The sequence below is a fragment of the Brachionichthys hirsutus genome, chromosome 14 (assembly GCF_040956055.1).
Source record: "Brachionichthys hirsutus isolate HB-005 chromosome 14, CSIRO-AGI_Bhir_v1, whole genome shotgun sequence".
NCBI lineage: Eukaryota > Metazoa > Chordata > Actinopteri > Lophiiformes > Brachionichthyidae > Brachionichthys > Brachionichthys hirsutus.
In genome coordinates this window covers 5,081,107-5,101,825 of record NC_090910.1, presented here as the reverse complement: position 1 = coordinate 5,101,825, position 20,719 = coordinate 5,081,107, and the positions used below count along the sequence as shown (strand labels likewise).

Below are 20,719 nucleotides of genomic sequence, written 5' to 3'. Positions count from 1 at the left end.
CCCCTGCATCACACACAGCTCATTTGCCCCCTTTATTTCCCCAGCAACCACATTCCCAATCAGCATCTACCTCTGCCCCCCCCCCCCCCCCCCCTTTCCTTCAGTCTAATGTTTTACGTTGACGGGAGGAAGGAGGATCAAGTGTCTACCGTTCCTCCCATCACCTGTGAAATCCAGAGGCAGGCCATGCTGAAAGGGGGCATTGTGTCCCCCTGATGAGGAATGCCCTTGCATCGCTCGTCAAAGAAAAGGTTTCATTTGCACAGGAATTTGGAGGAATCTCGAGAAACGAGATTTGCTCGGGGGATGGGGCAAAAAGCTGAAGGCCTTCATAAATCTGGACAGGAGCGGGGCAGGCCCCAGCAAATTATTGTATGCTTGCTCTCTGATAAATTCATTCACCCTGCAGAAAATCACCTCGAGGTGGCTATATGATTTAACACCCTAAATTAAACACGGAGGACATTTTAACCAGTCATAAATATTGATGCCACACTTTATGTATTAAGTAATTCTCATTTATAATACATTTTGGCTGAAGAGGGAAAAGTTTTTTTTGTTTTTAGCTGTAAGGTGATTGGAAATGTCACGTCTTTCCTGCCTGAGCTGGTGTTTTATGTGAAGAGCCTGACACCTACTGGTGAAATACTGCAAGTGACATAAAACTTGTTGGAATATAGTGACGTTGGGTGATAGTCCTAGAAAGACGAGGAAGTTGTGGAAAAACATCTAGTTATTTTCAACAGATGTGGAAAAAAGTCAGAGATGCTTAATGTTTTAGCTCACAAGCTTCATTGATTTTGGTAAATATATGCATAATATTCAGGATCAGGCGCAACAAATCGACCTATTTTATTATCCTTTATTTAACCAGGAAATATCCCTCTTTTAGAAGGGAGTCCTTGCCAACAGCAAATACAACACAGTTACAGGACTACACATGAAAATACATATAACAGACATGCAACAATAAACAGTTGGTAAAAAATAATATTTACCATCAGATTAAGAAAAGGAAGTTAAGAAGGTTTACTGCCAAATGGATATTTTTGTACTGTCTTTTGTCTGTTCAAACAGATAGAAAACAGTTTGTCTGCAAGTATTTCTAATCAGTCTTTAATTTTACATAATCTCATCGAGCACAGCAAAATAAAAAGTGTCAGATTTTGTCCATAGTAAAATTAAAAAGTAAAGACAGTACACACAGCAGTGCTGGTCAATGTAACCACTGATCTATAGTGTTCAATTTCATCAGCAGAAGGAACGGTGAGTCACTGTGATGATCACAGTTTTTCAGTTTTGAAAGGTATTCAGTCTAAGCAACGTAAACCAAAAATATTTCGACTGTGGCTTTGAGTTTGGTGCAACATATTTATTATTGTGTATACAAAATGATATTAACATTATTAACATGACGAGTGCCTATTTTATTATCATTTAAAATTCCTATGAAAAAGTCTGCGATTGTCTGCGATCAGATACTCCGGTACAGGAGGGGGCAGTAATGTGCGCTGCGAGATTTATAGACCAAAACCACAGAAGAAGAACGAAAGGCGGAAGTTAGTATTTTAGTACTACCGGTAGCTACATGCTGGTGTGTTATGATAAATATCGCTTTAATTGAAATTAGGTTTTTTTGGTCTCCTCGAATTTTTATTTGCTTATGCTTTTGACTGCATTATATGTGTTGGAGTCCAAAAGAATTTGAAATTGGTAACCGAAAAAAGGGAAAAGGCTACTTGCGAATTTGCTCCATGCTAGCTTCGTTCAAGAAGCTATTATTTAATCGGTAGCGGTGGGACCTTTCTGCCCGGTGTCCTGCAAGGAAATGGACAGAAATGCGGAAACGTCAGACGTTAACGGATGCAAAACATTGCTTATCCGCCACTTACCAGCTGAGCTCAGCCAGGATGAGAAAGAAGACTTCTTAAAATATTTTGGAGCCGAGTCAGTGAGGAGCTTCTCCAACACTGGTCGCATGGTAGGCTGCTTCTCACTGCAAAATGATTACTACTTGAGTAAAGTAGTAGTACTACTTCAGTAAAATATTTGTCCATTCTTAACAAGCGTTTGCATTTCCACAGAAACATGCAGCGTTTGCAACATTTCGAGGTGGGAAGTCAGCAGAAAATGTGAGTTATTTTTTTAATAATGTTTTTAATTTTATCGAATTATATTTGTATTGATCACAATCTACAGTTGGAGGCAAAATTATTCAACTCAAATTCTGTATTCGGTGTATCATTGGAATGGAACAGATGACCCCTTTCCACATTCAGCACGAAATGCTACTTTTACTGTCGACTGCAATCTCAGCATTATTCGTACCTTTGAGAAGCATCCCTGGAAGCGTATGAGTGCACATTTGCAAATCAGATGCAAACCTTAAATTATTTATCTGTGCATCTTCGCAGTTATCCAGGTCGAGGTAAATCAAGGAGAGGCAAAATGACGAATCAACTGGGCTTGTTCAAATTTGGTTGAAGACGATTCACCTCTCATCCAAGAGGCTTTTTAAAACCTTCCAAATGAGACGCACACATTTTGGCATGCTGTTCTGTTTTCGGACATATGGATCAGCGGTTTGTTTGGAGGATGAAGAATGAAGCTGAAATGAGCATTCCTGAATGCTACCTGCGTGGTGGTGACTCAGTGATGCTCCGAGGGCTTCTTTGCTTCCTCACTGGAAACCGTCAGCATGTAATGTGTAAAATGGATTCCATCCAGAATCAGGAAATTGTAGAAGAAAATGACTCAATCTGTGAGTTTGAGGGATCAATCCTCACTAAGGGTTAAATCATTTTGAGACAGTAGTGTTCCGTAAAAGTAGCATTTGGTTTTTTAGACGTGATTAAAAACAAGAACATATTTTAGTTGTATTGAGCTATTTAAATATTAAATTTGTTGAAAACAAAAGATAAATATATATTTTGCCAGTGAGCCCATTATACAAACAGCAAAGGAGATTATTTGATTCTTTTTCCTTTCAGCTTTGGGTAAATCTAACAATGACTTGTAGTCTAATGTTTTTCTTAAACTGACCTGTATGACATTAAATCCATCTCACACCTGCTTTAGGCTCTTGCCAGACTACATCAGTTAGAGATTCTTGATCATACGCTTGTTGTGGAGTTTGCAAAAGGTCAAGATCATGTGACAGAATTAAAGGATCCACCCGTGTCACAAAGGTAATTTGTTTTCATTGTGTAAATTAAAAAGATACTGATTAGTTATTAAAGAAGTAGCTGCTGTACCTCGGTGTGAGGAAGTCAGGCGGTGTCTGGATTAAGTTCCTCTCCAAAGTCTCTCAGGCCAGATATGATTTTTTTGTGCTGCAATGAAACTATCTTTGTTATTATAACTCATTAAAATGACTTACTATCACAGATGTAATATAATATAAGATTCAATATATAGTTCAAAATGGAGTATAGTCAAGGCTGAACGCTGTATTTGAATCTTTTTTGTTTACTTTTGTCGCCCAGCAGGAAAAATGTCCCGAAAGAGCAGAATAAACCAGAGACCAAAGCAGTAAATATTCCCCTCATACAAACCGGCGTTGCACCGAGCCTTGGGTGAGTATTTTTACACACAAGCCAAAGCGATTCAAGACCAGGAAAATTATTGAGTTATTATACACAGATGTACAAACAGATGGATTAGTATTCTCAAGTATTTGTCCTTGCCTGGGATTTGAATTGACTGCATAATTTACAAGATATGATGAAAAAAAAAGCCTCCATAAGTAAATTGGAAAATCCAGATTATTTTGTATTGCGACAGTATCCACAATCCAGATCTGATCCGGAAGAAATGATGGTGACATAGAGGCCCCTACCCTACATGACTGTATCAAATTCCATAAACATCGGTCAATAATCAACCGAGATATTGACAAACACATTTTGAAGCTCCATTGACTGCAATGTTACCGAAAAAGTCAAAATGATCCAGAATCCAGGATCTCTTCTGGATCATCACCACCATTTAATCCAGGCATGTAAGCGCCGGATCGTGTTCTATAAAAGTGTAAGTGTTCCGTCTCTGTTTCCTCATTCTGCACAGCACTGATGAAACGGTGGTTATTCCTCTAACAGTGCCAGCCCTAACTAACCTAATCTAGTTCTAGTATGTAATACGGAATTGGTTCATCAAGACAAAGCAGAGATTTTAGCATTCTTTCGATCCCTCCTTAAAATTAAACGTGGCAGCTGCAAGATTTACCCATGAGTCCCTCATTAACAAACTAATGCCCCAGATATTGAAAATTAGGAGTCTCCTGGGATGTCACTGCAGCTACATGTGATTATGTAGAAAAGTGAATATCAGTGAGAATAAAATGTGCAATTAAAATGAGATCAGAACAATTCATTAAAATTACATGCATGATGGGCTTCCTCGTTTTCCTTTAATTCTGCTTCAGGATTGCGTTGAGATTGTTATACCATGTTATTTTATTTATCTATTCAATTGCCAGGATTATTTCTCAAAGCATAACTTCTTAGGCATTGAAAGGGTTCAGGATGGGTCCACTCGTTAAGTTCAACTAATTGACCTCTGAACAATAGTTTTGATGATCCTGCGAACATATTTCTTCATCTAAGTGGCAGATTAAGTTCTGTGCCCGGTAACTAAGCCGTTGTTTGTTTGGTCTGAGCGGGTTTGTTCTCTGCAGCCATGCTGAGTCTTTGTTTACGAAAGCTATTATTACACGAGGACCAGCTTGGTGCTGACAGTGCATGTTGGTTTTAATGTCCCTTAATGGCGAGAATGAGCAACCGAGCTGAAGCTCAGAGGCCGGGCCACTGACATATATATGAAGTGGGTTTTGCATTGGGGGGGGAAGTGTTTTTAAGGCAGTCTATTGCAGCTTCCCTTTCAAGTATTTTTGTCTTCTCGCTCTCTCTCTGCCCTACAGGTTGAAATACCAATCGAATCCTACTTTGAAATATTTATACCCTCCACCTTCTCATGGCATTCTGACAAACATAACGCACGCCCTCATAAGTGTGCCAAAGTTTTATGTTCAAGTGAGTAAATCTGGCTTCCTTTTAGATCATTGCGTTTTTCATCCGGTGCCTGCATGTCTTTGATATGCAGATGTTGGTCATCTGAGTGTGTGTGTGTGTGTGTGTGTGTGTAAGTGTGTCTTTTCATGCTGCCCCTGTGTTCACACTTTCTTTTCTTTTTTTTTTTTAGCAAGTGTGAAGTCTCAAAAAATAAAATGCAAATGTGACAGCCTTTTCAGTCTTCGGATTTATTCTGGCAAAAAACAAACAAACAAGAAATATGTTTCTCAGAGGTATTGAACTGCATCCAACCTCTTAAAGATCAAACGGCAAACATTTGCCTTTTAAATTTCAATTTGGAGAGCTAGTATTAATAATAAACCATAAGTGGGAGGCATGAGTTATGGGTTTAACATTTCCCCGGGAGCCCTGCTGCCTGGATGTTCACTGCTGCTATTTCCGGCGTCGGCATCTTGGTGGCGCTGGCGTGCTGTCGAGGTGCTTGGCGTCGCCGCTGGTATCTCACCTTTGTCTCAGCCTCAGTCTCACCTTTATTCCTGGGTTTTAAATGAAACGGCAAAAGGCTCGCAATCTGTGTTGCATATGGAGCCCGAGTTACAGGCTGCCTGTGTGGGAGCAGCAGTGTGTTCCTATTGGCAGCTTCCACACGGCTCACAGTTTGACTCTTTAAATATACTTTCGCTGCTTTAATGCTCGTGTCTCCTCCACCTCTGCAGGTGCTACATCTGATGAACAAGATGAATTTACCATGTCCCTTTGGCCCCGTCACTGTCAGACCCCCTATGGTGAGCTTCTACACAGTATCATTGGATGGAGAAGAACGAGCGGACAACTTTTATAATATTTCAATGAATATTACTTGTTTAATATTAAATGAGAAAATAGCTGGACAGTATTCAAATGAAAAGAAAATGGTTTATATAGATGCTCTTTGGCTTAGTGGTAGAGCATGCAGACGTTGGTGGTTCAATCCCAGCCCTGCGTGTCAGTTCCTTCAAATCGTTCCCAAGGGCTGTTCCACCGGTGTTTGAGGGATGGGAAGGGTTTCTGCTCCTGGTACGAATGCCACCGCTGTATGAATGTTGGTGTGTGAAAAGGTGAATACTGGCTGGTATTGTTAAGCGCTTTGAACAGTCAGACTAGAAAGGTTCTATATAAATACAGTCCATTTAAAGCTGCATATTCAAGATGTAGAAGTGTTTCCCCAGGTTTGCAAAAAACAAAACAAAAAAAAACTTTGGATTCAGTGTCTACCAGACTTTGTGATGAGGTGAGGCATCTGCTAGATATCGAATTGCTCAGCCATGGCAGAAGTATGTGCCCCGCTGAGTTTTGTAGGGTGTCATAATGATTTAGTTAGAAGGTTGAAAAAGAAGCATTGAAGCATGAGTCTATTAAATTCTAACGATAATAATAATGTTATAGAAATAATATTATTGTTGGATGTTTAATTTTAGTTAGTGATTTTAATGCATAAAAGCGCACAATTGTCTAGTTCCAGCTCTCATTCTGGTCTGTCAGAGGGAAATGAGCCTCTTGAGCGTTTCCACTAGTTTTCTGACAAAACAAGCCTGTAGAAAATCTAACCTGAGCTCTTATCATTGGTCTTTTTCAGTATTTTCTAGCAGTTTATTCATTCATTTAAAGAAATCACCAGCTGCAGCCTCCTAAACTGCTCATATTTATATTATGGTATCATGATGGTTGACATTTGCTTTAGTCTCACAATGTTTGAATTTAATTTGACAACAGTCAAGCCTTATGCAAGTAAACAGTCGGCAACTTTCATCCTCAGATTTAAAACATTTATTTCCTGGCATCTTGGCAAAGATGCTCATGAAGTGTTTTCATCAAACCCAGAGGCGTTCGTTCATAAATTGATCCATATTGTTTTGTTTCCAGCCGTTTGAGTTCCTTCCTCCTCCACCCATCCCCATGCCTCCCCCCTTCCCTCCCGACTACCCACCTTTGCCAGAGGAGGAGATGGAGCTGTCCAGTGGAGAAGAATCGGAGTACGAGAGCGGGGACGACGAAGACAAAGAGAGGTGAGGAGGAGATACTTTGCACGAGGAAGGAATTGTTTGCTTTGATTTGTGTCCTTGCTGGTTCCAGTCGATCCAGCATGTTCTCATTTAATCCAGAAGTAATAATGACTCAAAACACAAAAGCTTTAAAGGGAAATGTCTGTGAATTCCACTGGGTAGACGTTTCTTCTTCCTTTTCCCCCCTTATTCCCTATGCTTACTTTATTTTAGGATCGCTCGTCTGATGGGTCTGGTCAACCAAGCATGCAAGAGACCCCTGAGACCAAAACCAGCTTCCAAGAAAAAGAAGCCCAAGATCAAGGATCTACTCTTTGCTCCCAAGCTAGACTCTCAGAGGTACAGCAGAGGCACTCGTGCATGTCACATCCCATACGCATAACTCATCACCAGATAGGACGCACAGGCAGCTAAAACAGAGTAGAAAAGCCCCCGACGGTAAGTCTTCATAAAGACAGCCTCGTGTGACTTTGTGTTTCAGTACCACACAGGCAGACGCTCCCTTAACTGTGACTATAAATACACGCTCACCCACAGTGCCTCTCGGTTTCATCTTTGGAGACTGGGAAATATCGGCGGTTGACCAGAACAAAGACTCCCAAACCTCAGGCTGCTCAGAACCAGGCTTATTGTGGCTGTTTTTCAAGCCAGTGGTGATTGTCTGTGCTGTCCCCAGTGCTCCAGCGCTGCAGCCTTCCGACGTATTTGAGCAGCCCCTTCCCGCCGGCCAGAGGAAAATTGAATTCCACATTTCGGTTCCAGAGGTGGCGGCCACAGCGGAAGGAAGTGCGCCAGGTCAGTGCAATGATGAAAACCGAGGCAAAGACTTCCTGCAATTTTTATTTCGTCTCATCGTGAAGTTCAACAGAAATATTACGTTTAGAATTGGTGCAGAAACCAAGAAAAGCACTAGTTCCTCACATTTGTACGCCCCATTAGAAAAGTTAAATATCAGAACATCTCGTCCTTTTGCTTGATTATCCTCCATGACCGACAAACTGTGGCTGGAGATGAAAGAATGGGTTCCTTCTGTCCATTATAACCCAAAAACTGTTCTACCAGTAATGTGAAAGTACTGCAAGCAAGGATGGCCTTTTATTCTTTATGAATCTTTATATACGTTTTGTTTCTAATGGTTACAGGTTGATTTTTACGCTCATTCTCTGAGTGGATTTTTCCTGGATGGTGGTTTCTGGGGCACGACTTAGTTTATTAACTTTGTGTACACATTGGTCACGTACAGGCGGGAATGCCTCTTGATATTTTTGGGGTATCTTAAACATTTATTATTGTTTATTATAAGGCACCAGTGGAATCACAAGTAACACAGTGGTGGTCACAAGCAAAATGAAGTTCTACAGGTTATAGGTTTTTTCCAATTTGCTAAATATAAATAATAGTGATAGTCATACATTGGGAGAATATGAATCGAATGTGGACTCCCTGCTCTTAATCTATTTATTTGATGTTTTTGAGAGACATTTAAGACTCTATTGTAGTTTGATATTACTGTAGAGCACGTTAATCAACACATTGAGGCAGGACGCAATGTAAGGCTCCTAGTGACGGGGGTTAAGGTCAGAGCGGAGTCCCGTACAACAGCAGAAAGGTTTTACTTTATCTGTCTGAGCAAATGTCATTGGGGGCGCTGTCTGTTGCTCGACAGCCGTCTTATCTCCCTTCTCTTTAGTTACAACTTCACTGCCTGGCAAGTCCTGCGAAGTCAAACCGATCTCAAAGTCAAACACAAAAAGATTACCCACAGATAGGAGGAGATAAACTATGGCAGCTGGCCTTTTGGATTAGTCTTGTTTTGAGGAAGTCGGGGGAGGGCTCTGATAAACAAGCTATTTGAATGAAAAGATGAGGAGGATAATTTTGAAAGCAGCGATCTAGTTCTCTGCCGAGTGTATCAGAAAAGCTGCCCGACACTTCTTGCTTCAGCGCACACACGGGCTCGCACCGTAATTGGTTGACAAGCTTGTTTATTTTTTTCTGTCATTGGATTTGTATCGGGTGGCCAACTACTCATAGTAATTCCGTTCATAGTGTGTGTGCAGGTGTGTGTGTGTGCCAGACTTCTCCTTCCCACCACCCATGAGTTATTTTATCAAACAGGAATGCGTGTAGATTTGATTACAGTTTTTATAGACTGGTGTTATGGCTGACTGTTGACACTGTCAACAATTATCAGCAATTATTTCTAACAAAGAATAACATTCAATATAAGCCGTTAATGTGAAATCCTTATAACACTGCTAGCTGGTGATGAAGCTGAGTCTTCCACCCTGAGCTTTCTTTTTTTTTTTTTGTGCAAAGAATAAACATGTAGGAAGTGATTGTTTCACCATCTGCTATTTGATTGGTGCTGTGAAAACGTCCATCTGTGTTTATACTGGCTGTGGAGAGTCTCCCTCCTGCTATCTAGCATAAAGCGAGCCAGCAGATCCGTCCTGGTGGTACATGGTGAACTGCAGTGTGACCTTTGCCGGTGGTTTTACCAGACTGAATGCAGTAGCAGCTTAACCCGCTGATGATGACGTTCTGTGTCTGAAGCAGAACTCACCCCCAGCAGCGTCCAGGAGGCCGATGGTTTTGGGAAGCTTTACCCCAGCGCTCAGCCGTCACAGCCGCAAGACGACCACAGCGACGAGGAGCAGGACCTTACCTCCGATGTCATCTCTAGGAAGGAGCTGGAGAAAGGGCGACTGTCAAGAGACGGTAACCAAGATGTTTATAAAAGCCAGGGTAGTTTCATAGCAATGCCGTCCCTTCATAGGAAGGAAGGTGCTGGATCCAGACTGCCAGGCTATTTATGTGTGAAGGTTACATGCATATCTGATATCATGGAAGTGACAATTACACATCCAAATTTAAATCCATCCCAGATTATCTAACTACAAGAGTCTCTTTCTGTCCGACTTTGCTCTTAAAATCTCAGGAACCATTCATCTGAGGTACCTCACATAGGTCATGTGGACCCAAGGATACGCTGTCCTCAATTTGGATGCACGACATATTAAATGCACATGAAATATTAACGCACTTTGATTATTCAAGTGGATGGCACTTTACTGCAGAAGTAGGAAGGGTCTTGGGGCTGGACTCAACTCAGTGACACAGAGATGAGACGGCAGGGGTCGAACAGAGAAATAGGGCGAGTAATATTGCTAATGGTGGCTAATAACCAGTTTACTAAGGAGAAGCAGCAAGAGTGTTCTAAAGAGTGAATTGCTCCGTATTTACCTTTTTAATATAGTAGGTTCTAACATGCTTTTATATTTTCAGTTTTTACCAGCTATTAGTTTTCTTCTATCCTAGAGATCTGCTTTTCGAGAAGTTTCTTTAAAATGCATTTCAGAAATATTTGGTTGTTAAGTTTGAGTAGTTTGTCTGGATTGATAAAAGATTAGTAATTAAATTCAGTCTACAACCGAACTGGTTAAAAAGCTATAACAAAAGCTAAACGAATGACTGACACTTATAGTATACCTTATAAACAGAATAAACAGAGTATGGGCAGTGCTAGAAGTATAAATGCACTATTCACACAGTAGAAGCTGTGGAATACGTATCTATTTGTAAGTGTAATCATAAATACTTCAGCCAGCAGAGTTGGCAGCAAACCAGTGACGTGTGGTGAGGTTCATGGCTGGTGAGGCACTGACTTCATCACAATCAGATTTACCAAGAGCAGCTTATTCACAATTTGATTGATTGATTACAAAGAGACAGCAATACAATCTCACTGCTAGCATGTAGCACAGCTAGCTCAGTGATTGATCAATCCATGGTGAGGCTCAGCTGGCTGCTGCCTCACCCACACGTCTCTTCTCAGTATTTGAAGGGTAAATGTAAAAAAGCTAAATGGAGAATAACTTTTTCGTACAAATCACTGGATAAATGGAACAAAATATTTTTTTTATGTTCCATTGCTGAAAACTACAATCAAATCGCCCTATAACACCAGAAACCCAAATGAAAACCGAATACTGGGCTGCGATGGCTTGGACACATTTTCCATTCAGATTCAGCTCACAGCAGCTGAGATGCTATACGTCACATCTAAAATGAACTGGCTGCACGGTGTGGGCATCAAACACGGGATCATTCCTGTAATGCCCCTGCACATCATAGTCTATTCTTCAGGCCTGGCAGTCTGAAATTAAACGTAGAGTGGATGGTATTGAGTTGAAAGGAATTTCCCTATTATGCATGTGCAGACGGCACTAGGAAGCTTTGTACCACATTTTGAAACAGATCTTCTCCGCTCCTCTCTTTGAAAACAGAGATAAAAAGGATGTCTGTGTTTAAAAGTTATGAACCGGGAGAGCCGACCTGCAGACTGTACGTGAAGAACATCGCGAAGCAGGCGGAGGAGAAGGTGGGTGCATTTATAGCACGTAACCTGGTGTTGTCATTTATTCCTCGTGTTGTTTTTTGTGCTATTAAATGAGGTGTGAATCAACTTACCCCACATGTATTCTGCAGAAACAATAGAATGAATAAAGCATTCTTATACTGACTGTTTTTCCTGATATTCTTTACTTCCACGTTTTCCAGGATCTGAAGTACATCTATAAGAGATACATCAACCTTTCGTCACAGGCAGAGAGAAACATGTACGTACATCTGAATCCACATGAGCTTGGCTTTTGGACTTATTGACGGGGCTTGCGTGTCGCATCGCCCCTCATCCTATCTCCAAAAGCTATTTCTGACTCGCAATTTGTCGCTTTCCCCTGAGAGTTTTTAGTAATTCGTGCTGACTGTGTTTTGCTATTAATAATTATCCAACCACAATCCACATGGTGATCATGAGGGACATTTTATGTTTGTTTTTTGCATCAGCAGTATTTCGAATGAATATTGCACTTGAGTCATCAAAACAAGCTTATGGCGAGATGCAGCTCTGCCAGAGACAGTGAATTCCTTTTTTAGGGTTACTGCAGTTCATGCCCATCCATTTATTTAACCTGATCTAACCCCTGTTACCATATCTCAACTCAAATGTCTGCACATTTTCATTCCAGCTAAATGCAACAGCAGACCTCACTGAACTGGTGAAGCAGTGCAGTAGCTCAGTATATTTTACATCCAGAATGAGTATGTCCACATTTAGCCAATTAAATTGCACCTTTTTTTTTTTTTTCTTTGACCAATCTGCCCAGACTTCACCTGCTGAAGGAACCCAAAATGTCTGCATAGCTCTTGAGGGGGGGGGGGGGGGGGGGGTGCTTGTGTTGCATCGAGCCATTGTACAGATCGCTCATTTTAAATCTCAATATGGTAAAACACACAGCTGCTCTCATTGCCGTGTGTCTGTGTTGATTTTACTACGAAACAACAAAATAAATCAATGGTAAAAAAAGAAAAGATTTTAGACTTCCTGTTAGAAATGCAGAAGTGGAAAATAATGGAAATAACCTGATATTAAATTAAGAAAGCAGACACAGGTGGGGCGTCACACTCTTCATGTACCGGTATTTATAAAAAATGTACCGGTGATCTCGTCTAACGACGTTGTTCTTGATTCGTGTAGCTCAGTCCATAGCAGTCCTCCTTTAGCTTCTGCTTCTTATCTTGGGTCTCAGTGACACATCAGTGTTTCCCCGACTCTGACAATACAACTGGGACAATGAACAACCGTGCAAGCAGGTTTCCATGACTATTAGTCAGAAGGGATCCAGTGATGGGATTGTCCATCAAGACACTTAATAGGGGGCAGATGGCATTGCTTTCTCAGGTGGATAAATAATAAAATAAAAATCGCCACAGCAAATGAACGTTCTACACTTCACCCTGTCCTTTGCATCGTCCTCCCCAACACCAGCCACTCATGTCCTTCCTCACTACGTCCATGTATCTTCTCCTGGGTCGACCTCTAGTCCTGTTCTCTGGCAGTTCCATCCACCAGCGCTCCAGCTTTTCCTGTCGTCGTCCCTACTCTCAATCCTAAACTCTTCCATTCCCTCTTCTCTTGCTGTTGAGGCACCCGTCTTCCTCCTCTTCTTCATCTCTGGCTTTCATAATTGAAGTTGATTGCATGGTTTTACGCCGTTCCTGACGTCACCCTCTGCATTTATCCGGGCTTGGGGTGGGCTCGAGGGAGAAACTGGCAATGCTACATTAGCTCCTGCTAACCACACTGCACGTGCTACCCATGAGGCTGCATTACAATAAAATTGCTTGTAATGGCCGTTAAATATTATTAGGTGTTGCCTGAGGGTCCGCTCAAGGGAAGTCTGTATATGAAATGCATGATGTGTTTCTGAGATGGGTATGAAAATTCTGCTTGGGATTTACAGCCGCTGTTTCACATGACCACAGAAGTAGATAACATTTGTTGTGTGACACTGATCAGCTTTACACTCACACCCCAGTGATAATGACGTTCCCTTGTCTATTTCCCCCCCCCCCTCCCCTCAGGTTTGACATTGTGTTAATGAAGGAGGGACGGATGAAAGGGCAGGCCTTCATCGGACTCCCCAGTGAGCAGAGCGCGGAGAAGGCCCTGCGGGACACCAACGGCTACGTCCTGTACGACAAACCCCTTGTTGTTGTATCCTTTCATCTGCTTTCACAAGATATGAGACAAGGCTGCACGGAAGAGGAAATCCAGGCAATTAATGGCTATTGAGTTTGGTTTGGTTATTTGGGATGCAGAGCTGAGCACAAATATGCAGAAATAGAAGATGTCAGTTCGGTTTATGTCAGATCTACTTGTTTTATTAGCCAAAGCATTAGCTGTTAGCAGTGACACCTTTGAGTAAGAGAAGTTATGGAACAATTGATGGAAATGAAAAATAAACATTTAGATGACTTATAAGCTAAAGCGTAGGATCAAATCTCACTACACAGAAGTACTTGAAGAAGTGAGAGGATTATTTCGGGACACCTTCAATCACAGATGAGCTGCTGGTGCGTTGAGGAAGATGAGGACTAATTTGTGGCAGCCTCACACCACCTTTTCCCCCTGAACCCACACATCAACTTCTGAACTTGTCTAATGGAGCAAGGTTATTGATTTTAATGGTATTTTGATGAGTTCAAAGGTCGGACAGCGACGGCTGCAGTGTAATTTATGTCCTCTGTAGACAGCGATCTGTTGTGCATTATATTAAATCCTATAAAAAGTAGTGGCATGAAAGAGAACAAAAACAGGAGTACCAGTAGTTAAAAGTGAAATGTTTAATACTATATTATAATAATAATATTTACAGTAGTATAAATGCGCTTAAGGGACCAGATGGAGTAGTTACTGTTAATGTAGGAATGGATTTGTTTGATTTAAACATCTTTGTTTATATCTAGTCTGGCGGTAGGTATTGAACCTTTTCCTGTTTGATGAAACGGTGTGCTGCCCACAGGCCTTAACTCTAAATCCACAGCAATTTGCCAGATCTGCAAGACCAAAAGCAGAAAACACAGACCCCAAAAGAGGACCAAAACAATGATACTCAGGTGAGTGAGATGCTAAAGCATTTAGCGATCTGTAAGGATGATGTTAAAATAGTTTTTATTACGACATAATGTATCTGTTTTCTTTGAATAAAACAAACATCATTATTCCTGTAATGGTGTTTTCCTTTACATTTGTTTTTAAACTGTATTTATTCAAGATACCAAGGCTTGATATTGTGGCCCAGCTGAACCATTTGTATCCTTATTCTGGCGCATATCCTTTGGAAAAAAAAAAAAAGAAAACTCTTAGTAGTTATTACTTATGCAATTAGAATCTTTTGTCCCTGAAATTAAAAGTTCTGTGCTTTCTAATTTCTTGTTTTAGCTCATATCGGAAGTAATTTGCTCAGGTTAGACTGTAATCTTGTTCTAGTTTTGAAATCTCAATCGTCTTTACCTCTGATTGATTTTCAGGTGATGGTCTTCTTCAGATGTCATCGTCTTATTTTATTGCTAAATAAAAATATTTAGTTAATCACGTTTTGTCCCGCTTTCTTCCTATCCGAGACTCAAACATATGTCACGTTGGTTGGGTACACTTCAGTAAAAAAAATATGATCTTTATTCCTAAACTTTAAGTCTTGACAGTCGAGTAAAAACAGACTTGAAGGGTATAAGAGACCTGGGGTGGCTCCGCAGCAGATGGTAGGCTGTCAACAAAACAGAATACCCGTCGTCCTGAAGAGACGGCAAACAAACCACACTGCAGTCTGTGGGAAATTGCTGGGCCTGGGTTCGCTTACCTTTACAAGCCCTGGCTGGCCCCATCTGTGTGATTATAGAGCATAAACCTTAGAAGGAAAGGGTGAACTTCTCCCCCTGGAAGCCATCATAACTGGAAATCAAATTTGTTCTGTGTAAGTAATACTGCTAAAGCGTAGGGGCATGTCAATCACAGCTGCAGTTTAGTCTGTCTGATCTTTAAGACATGAAAACACTGGTGGTTAACAGCTCTCCGTGTGGAGTGATATGGTATTATAGTTGTATTATTAACATGGTCACAAAAAGTGCAATAGGGGAACATCCGGTCTATTCTCAGTTAATTTCTGATTGTGTACAAATTCACTTTGCTTATATTCTTTGGTGTTTTACATAATTGCAGTTTTTTTTCTATTGGTTAAATTGAGGTAATAATTCAAAGTTAATAATTCACAAATGGTGGGTGTCATTTCCATACAACACAACCAAAACCCGGTACATTTATAATCCCTTCAGTGCAGTTTGCACCTGCATTTATAACAGAGTATAAGCTGCAGCCCGATCACTGCAGCTGATGCGAGATGCTTTTTCATTTTGTGGATGTTTTCAGAAATGCAATAAGTAAGAGCAAATCAAAAGCAATGCATGATATAAATGGCTGCAGGATATGCATGTAGTCACTTTGGTGCAACAAGTTTCGAGGCATATTTATTACCTTATTGTCATATCATGATGCTCCTCAGACTTTGATAATAAAGGAGTCGACTGATAAGTAAGCCGTGATTATTTAACTGGGTAAGATAATGAGATCATGTTAAGTTGACCTTAATTAAGAACCAGTCATAAAATGTATAAAATACAATATAAAACAATTACAATGTCTTTGCATCTGCAGTACAAAGTGTTGGGCAACACGATAGCACTCGCCTCACAGCAAGAAGGTTGCAGGTTCAAATCCAACTTGGGGTTTGAGTTTGCATGTTTCCCCCGTGTCTGCGTGGGTGCTCTCCGGCTTCCTTCCAAAAATATGCAACTTACGGTAAGTAAATTGGCAACACTACAATTACCTGTAGGTTTGAGTCTGTGTGGCCCTGCGATGAACTGGCGGCTTGTCCAGGGTGTACCCTGCCTCTTATTTAATTTAATGAGCGACTGCAAAGTGAGGTGGTTTATTTTCACTCTTTATCATCTCATTATGCCTCCATCGGACTTCAGCGCCTCTGAACCATGCAGGCGTGTTTCAGCTCAGTGATCCCATTGTTCTAAAACCAAACTAACATCTGTGCTTTAAGAAGATTCAAAATGGAAGGGCTTCACTGTGGATCCCCGTCAGAATATTTGAATGATATTAGTCCTAATTATAATAATTCAAAAGCAGCTACAATGATATAAACCACTTTAAATGAACCCCCAGGCCAGAAGGTGCATCTTGCAGCCCTTGCCTACTGATGATTTAACATCCAAGCAAACTGTCTAAATAGTCGTCCTCTATGATGCAGATCTTTCACTACCAAGGCATGTGCTCAGAAGAGTATCCAGAGGGCATAAACAAAACTCAGTGTCTCATTGCAATTTGTTAACTACTGTTGAACCCGCTTTGATTTGGCCCGGGGGTAGATTTTAGATCTTAGAGCATATGTAACTTCAAAAGCATTGCATTCATACAGATTTTATTTTGATGGAACTTTTGACACAAAATCTGTTCCGGTATATTAAGTCTCAGACCCTGCTCATGACTTTCAGCCTCTCTGGTTAAGATCAAGGCACTCGGGCTTATCAATCACCTGTGCTCATCTGGTTTAACCTGAAGCTCATACTTCAACGCCAGAGTGAAGGAGGAGTTCCCATCTGTGCCCTACTCTGCCCGCCATCTCAACGATGACAAATGTGCCACCCGCAGTGGAAATATTGAGAGTTACCAGGACATTTATCAGGTAACATTTGAGCACATATGAGAGATAACCTTTTGTAAGTGGACACAGATAAAGATGTATGCTCTGTCTCCTCGCTGCATGGGATCTGTCTCTGGTTAATAGTGAAGCTACCCAGAAGTATCACTGTGATAATATGTTTCTTATTTTGGGTTCAACCAGGTGTGAAGTCTATTTGCAGGATGGATCGTCCTGGTTAGCTGGATTCATGTACATGGAGTCAGATGTGAAATGTTTGGCTGTAGGTCATAAGGATAGTTATTTTTTCCGGTTAATTTCCACCCTGCACATTACTTGCAGTGCAATATTTACTCGTGATCTATAGTGTTCTGCAATGTTAAAGAAAATGCCGGGAACACTCAAGGCAGCATCAAAATGCCCTAGGCTGTGCGGTTTCCCCATGAATTTACCAACGGCTTCTGTGCGGTATTGTCAAGGCTTTGTCACGGCTGGTGTCGTTCAAGTTTCTGTTTTCACCAAAGTGAATCGAACACAAGTTAGTATAAATCACGGTGTCATTCAGTTAATTCTGCTGCAGTAGTCCTGAAGCCCAGAGACGCTTCACATGAGGGAATTGGACAGCAGCAAGTGGCAAAACAGATTTGGTGAAAAAAAAGAAAATACAAAATTCTGCTCCAAAGCATTTCTGAAAGAATCTAAGCAATAATGGTCTTCTCGGAAAACAAAATCCCTCCCTTAAACATGCACGAAACACACATGGAATATCTGCCTCTAAAGTTGGAATCTAAATGGAACTGATGACACCCACTGAGCAAGAATAATTTAATCAGAAAACTTACAATTCTCTTGCTTGTCCTGCTGTTGGCACGCAGGATGACAGCTAAAATGTATTCATGAAAATAACAGGGTAATCAAATGGCAAATAATTAAAGAGACCAACCTTAAACTAATAGGCCTGCGTTTTTAAAATATACATTTTTATCCTGAATTATAATTTTAACCATGAATATTTCTGTGAGAAATTCAAATTTTCTTTGAAATTATGACATTACGAATGATGAGTCATCAATATTAGATTGATACACCAAACGTATATTAATCAGTCGTAATGCTTAACAAGAGCATTTTTTAAATGTGTTTAAATTGAAGCATTAATATTATATAGTTGCTTGTCTTGACGTTAGAATTCTGCTGCCTGAACTTAAATATTTTTTTCGAAATGACAATTTCTTCTATTGCATTTATAAAAAAATGACAGTGAATTTACATTATATATTTTAAAAAGTCATGCAAATTTTGTTCATTTTTAATAAGTAGCATGCAAACAAAATGTTTTCAAAGCCTCACTGAGGTGTAATTTAGCTCTGACACTGATTATTGTTACCTGATTATTTTGTGTACAAACATTTACATTATGTTTTTTTTATTTCCTGGTTTGATGCCCAGTTTAATAGACTCAGTTTGCCAAGTAGAAAAAGATTAGAATTGTATTTTTAAAACCTGAATTGTGAGGTTTTAACTGTGGAACACTTGGATACTTGCATCCTTGAGCCTTTTGTCAACACTGAAACGTGAAGCACATAATAATCAATTAGAGAGCAGATTACAGATATTTTTCAGAATATCATATAAACCGGTGAGGAGCGCCCCCACCCTGAACTGACTGAAGCATGTCAAATGAATGAGTCGGCATACTGTGTGTCTACCTTCTGTGGACTGAAATATGTATTTTTAAAAAAAGCAAAAGAAAGTCCATTTTCTTAATGAGGCCAAAACCAACAGCTCCTTACTTTTGATCATCGTGGATTAAAGATGGGAAACTAAAGCACCATGGTTGAATAATATGTGCTGACACTTTAATTTAAATGCATTTGGTACAAAGAGAATGCACACTGAATGTTAGCATATTGTTAATTGGAAAATAGCTGTTGATTTCATTAAAACTGATACTGATCCGATGCTACCAGGGGTCGCTGCCCTGAGTGAATCAATGTCAGTGATTAATGCAGCGAGGATAGTTCACATGCAGCGAGCAGGAGCTGTCGGGGAACCCGGGCTTCTCGTGGGTCACAGCTTGATTTGCATTCCTATCTAAGCAAGCGCAGGAAAGAGGAAATGTTCTTGTTCACTTTTGTTATACAGCCATATGTTATGATTCTTTTTTTTCTTAAAAAGAAAACTGGTTTCTCTTTTATAAATCTGTTTTTCAAAATCCAAATTTATCTGATTATAAACCTTATTCAACTTGTAAATTTTGTTAAGCCACTTTCAATTTCAGGATAAGTCACTGATCAAATTAATGCGAGAGGACGGAGAGTACGAAAAGAGTCTCAGTTCTATATTTAGGTAGCAACAGTCCAAAATATCTCCAGGCTGCCTTGTAAAATCTGCAACAATTAAAACTAGAAAATGGGTGTCCAAGGATACAGACACCCATAAAACGTACATAAAACAGACAAATATAAAAACAAGCAAACTGGAGCAAATCAAAAAAGCGGGTTTGATAGTTCACTGATTTGTCCGGTGTCGATTTCAAGATGGGGGTTCAATGTACGGCCATAAAGACAGAACGGGGCGACCCTTTGGTGGGGACATTAAAATAGATGGTGAAAGCATGAAGAGAATGTGTTTAGCTGTCTCCTAGTTGCTTGTCCTCTTTTATACCATCAGTGTGGACATTAAATTAATGAATGCTACCAAACCTACAGTGAATTAAGGGTCTCGTATCAGGGTCAGTGTTTCAGGTTAAAAAAAAACATGCTCCAGCTCTTTTTAATTATTTTGTACTTCCTTCTGATGTCGCCTATTCCGGCAGCGGCACGGTTACCTTCCACAGCTCAGGTTTTTATAATAATTACCTTATGTTTTAGATGAACAACATGACAGTAACCGTCATTGTATCGTGCAACATTTGCATGTTGTGCAGTGTATTATCTCCGTCCCCAACCCTTGTGCAGCCGTTAATGTACAGTAAAAATACACCAGAATCAGAGAATGTGGTAGAAGTAGTTATAAATATGCTGATTTGCACCCCCCCCCCCCCCCCCCATCATCACCACGGCTTATACTCAGCAGTGTGAAGGAGCAACTCTCCTACCAGCACCTTTTAACTCGCTAATTAGAATGAAAATGTTCGAAAGCAATCCAATCTATATGCTCTATCATGGCTGTAGCTTCATAGCTATGAGAGATAAATTGATTGTCTTATCTAACGCTCAAAAAGAAAGAGAACAATTTCAACCTCTAGTGAAAGAATCGACTATCGTAACAGTCTGATGTCCTGCAGATCCCAGGTAAACAGATTACATCACATTCTGACAGGCGTAGATCTCAACCAGAGTCGCCGTTAACCCTTAAATGATAATTGCTCAGTGCATGTCACTACATTTAGATGGACCATAATCTGTATTCATCAATAATGATATTAAAGCACAAATCTCTCCAGCTTGATAGCCTGCTGAGACATTTATTGGAAAATCCTTTGTTCCAATTGTTAATGCAGTTCATCAGGTTTTTGGTCTCAAAGAGACCAAATTAAATCTGAGCAGGTACAACATGCTGTCTGCCAGGACAAATCAGATCATTGCATATG

General features: G+C 40.4%; 1 protein-coding gene across 1 annotated transcript; it reads left to right on the top strand.

Moving 5' to 3' along the window:
• Positions 1–1,828: 1,828 nt before the first annotated feature.
• On the top strand, positions 1,829–14,529 carry rnpc3 (RNA-binding region (RNP1, RRM) containing 3). Its single transcript, XM_068748123.1, has 14 exons — positions 1,829–1,981; positions 2,085–2,132; positions 3,079–3,188; positions 3,486–3,575; positions 4,919–5,030; positions 5,747–5,815; positions 6,933–7,075; positions 7,286–7,411; positions 7,749–7,867; positions 9,632–9,793; positions 11,362–11,456; positions 11,636–11,694; positions 13,502–13,634; positions 14,464–14,529. The coding sequence occupies exons 1-14, from the start codon at positions 1,829–1,831 to the stop codon at positions 14,527–14,529; spliced, it is 1,485 nt and encodes a 494-aa protein (XP_068604224.1).
• The last annotated feature ends 6,190 nt before the right edge of the window (positions 14,530–20,719 follow it).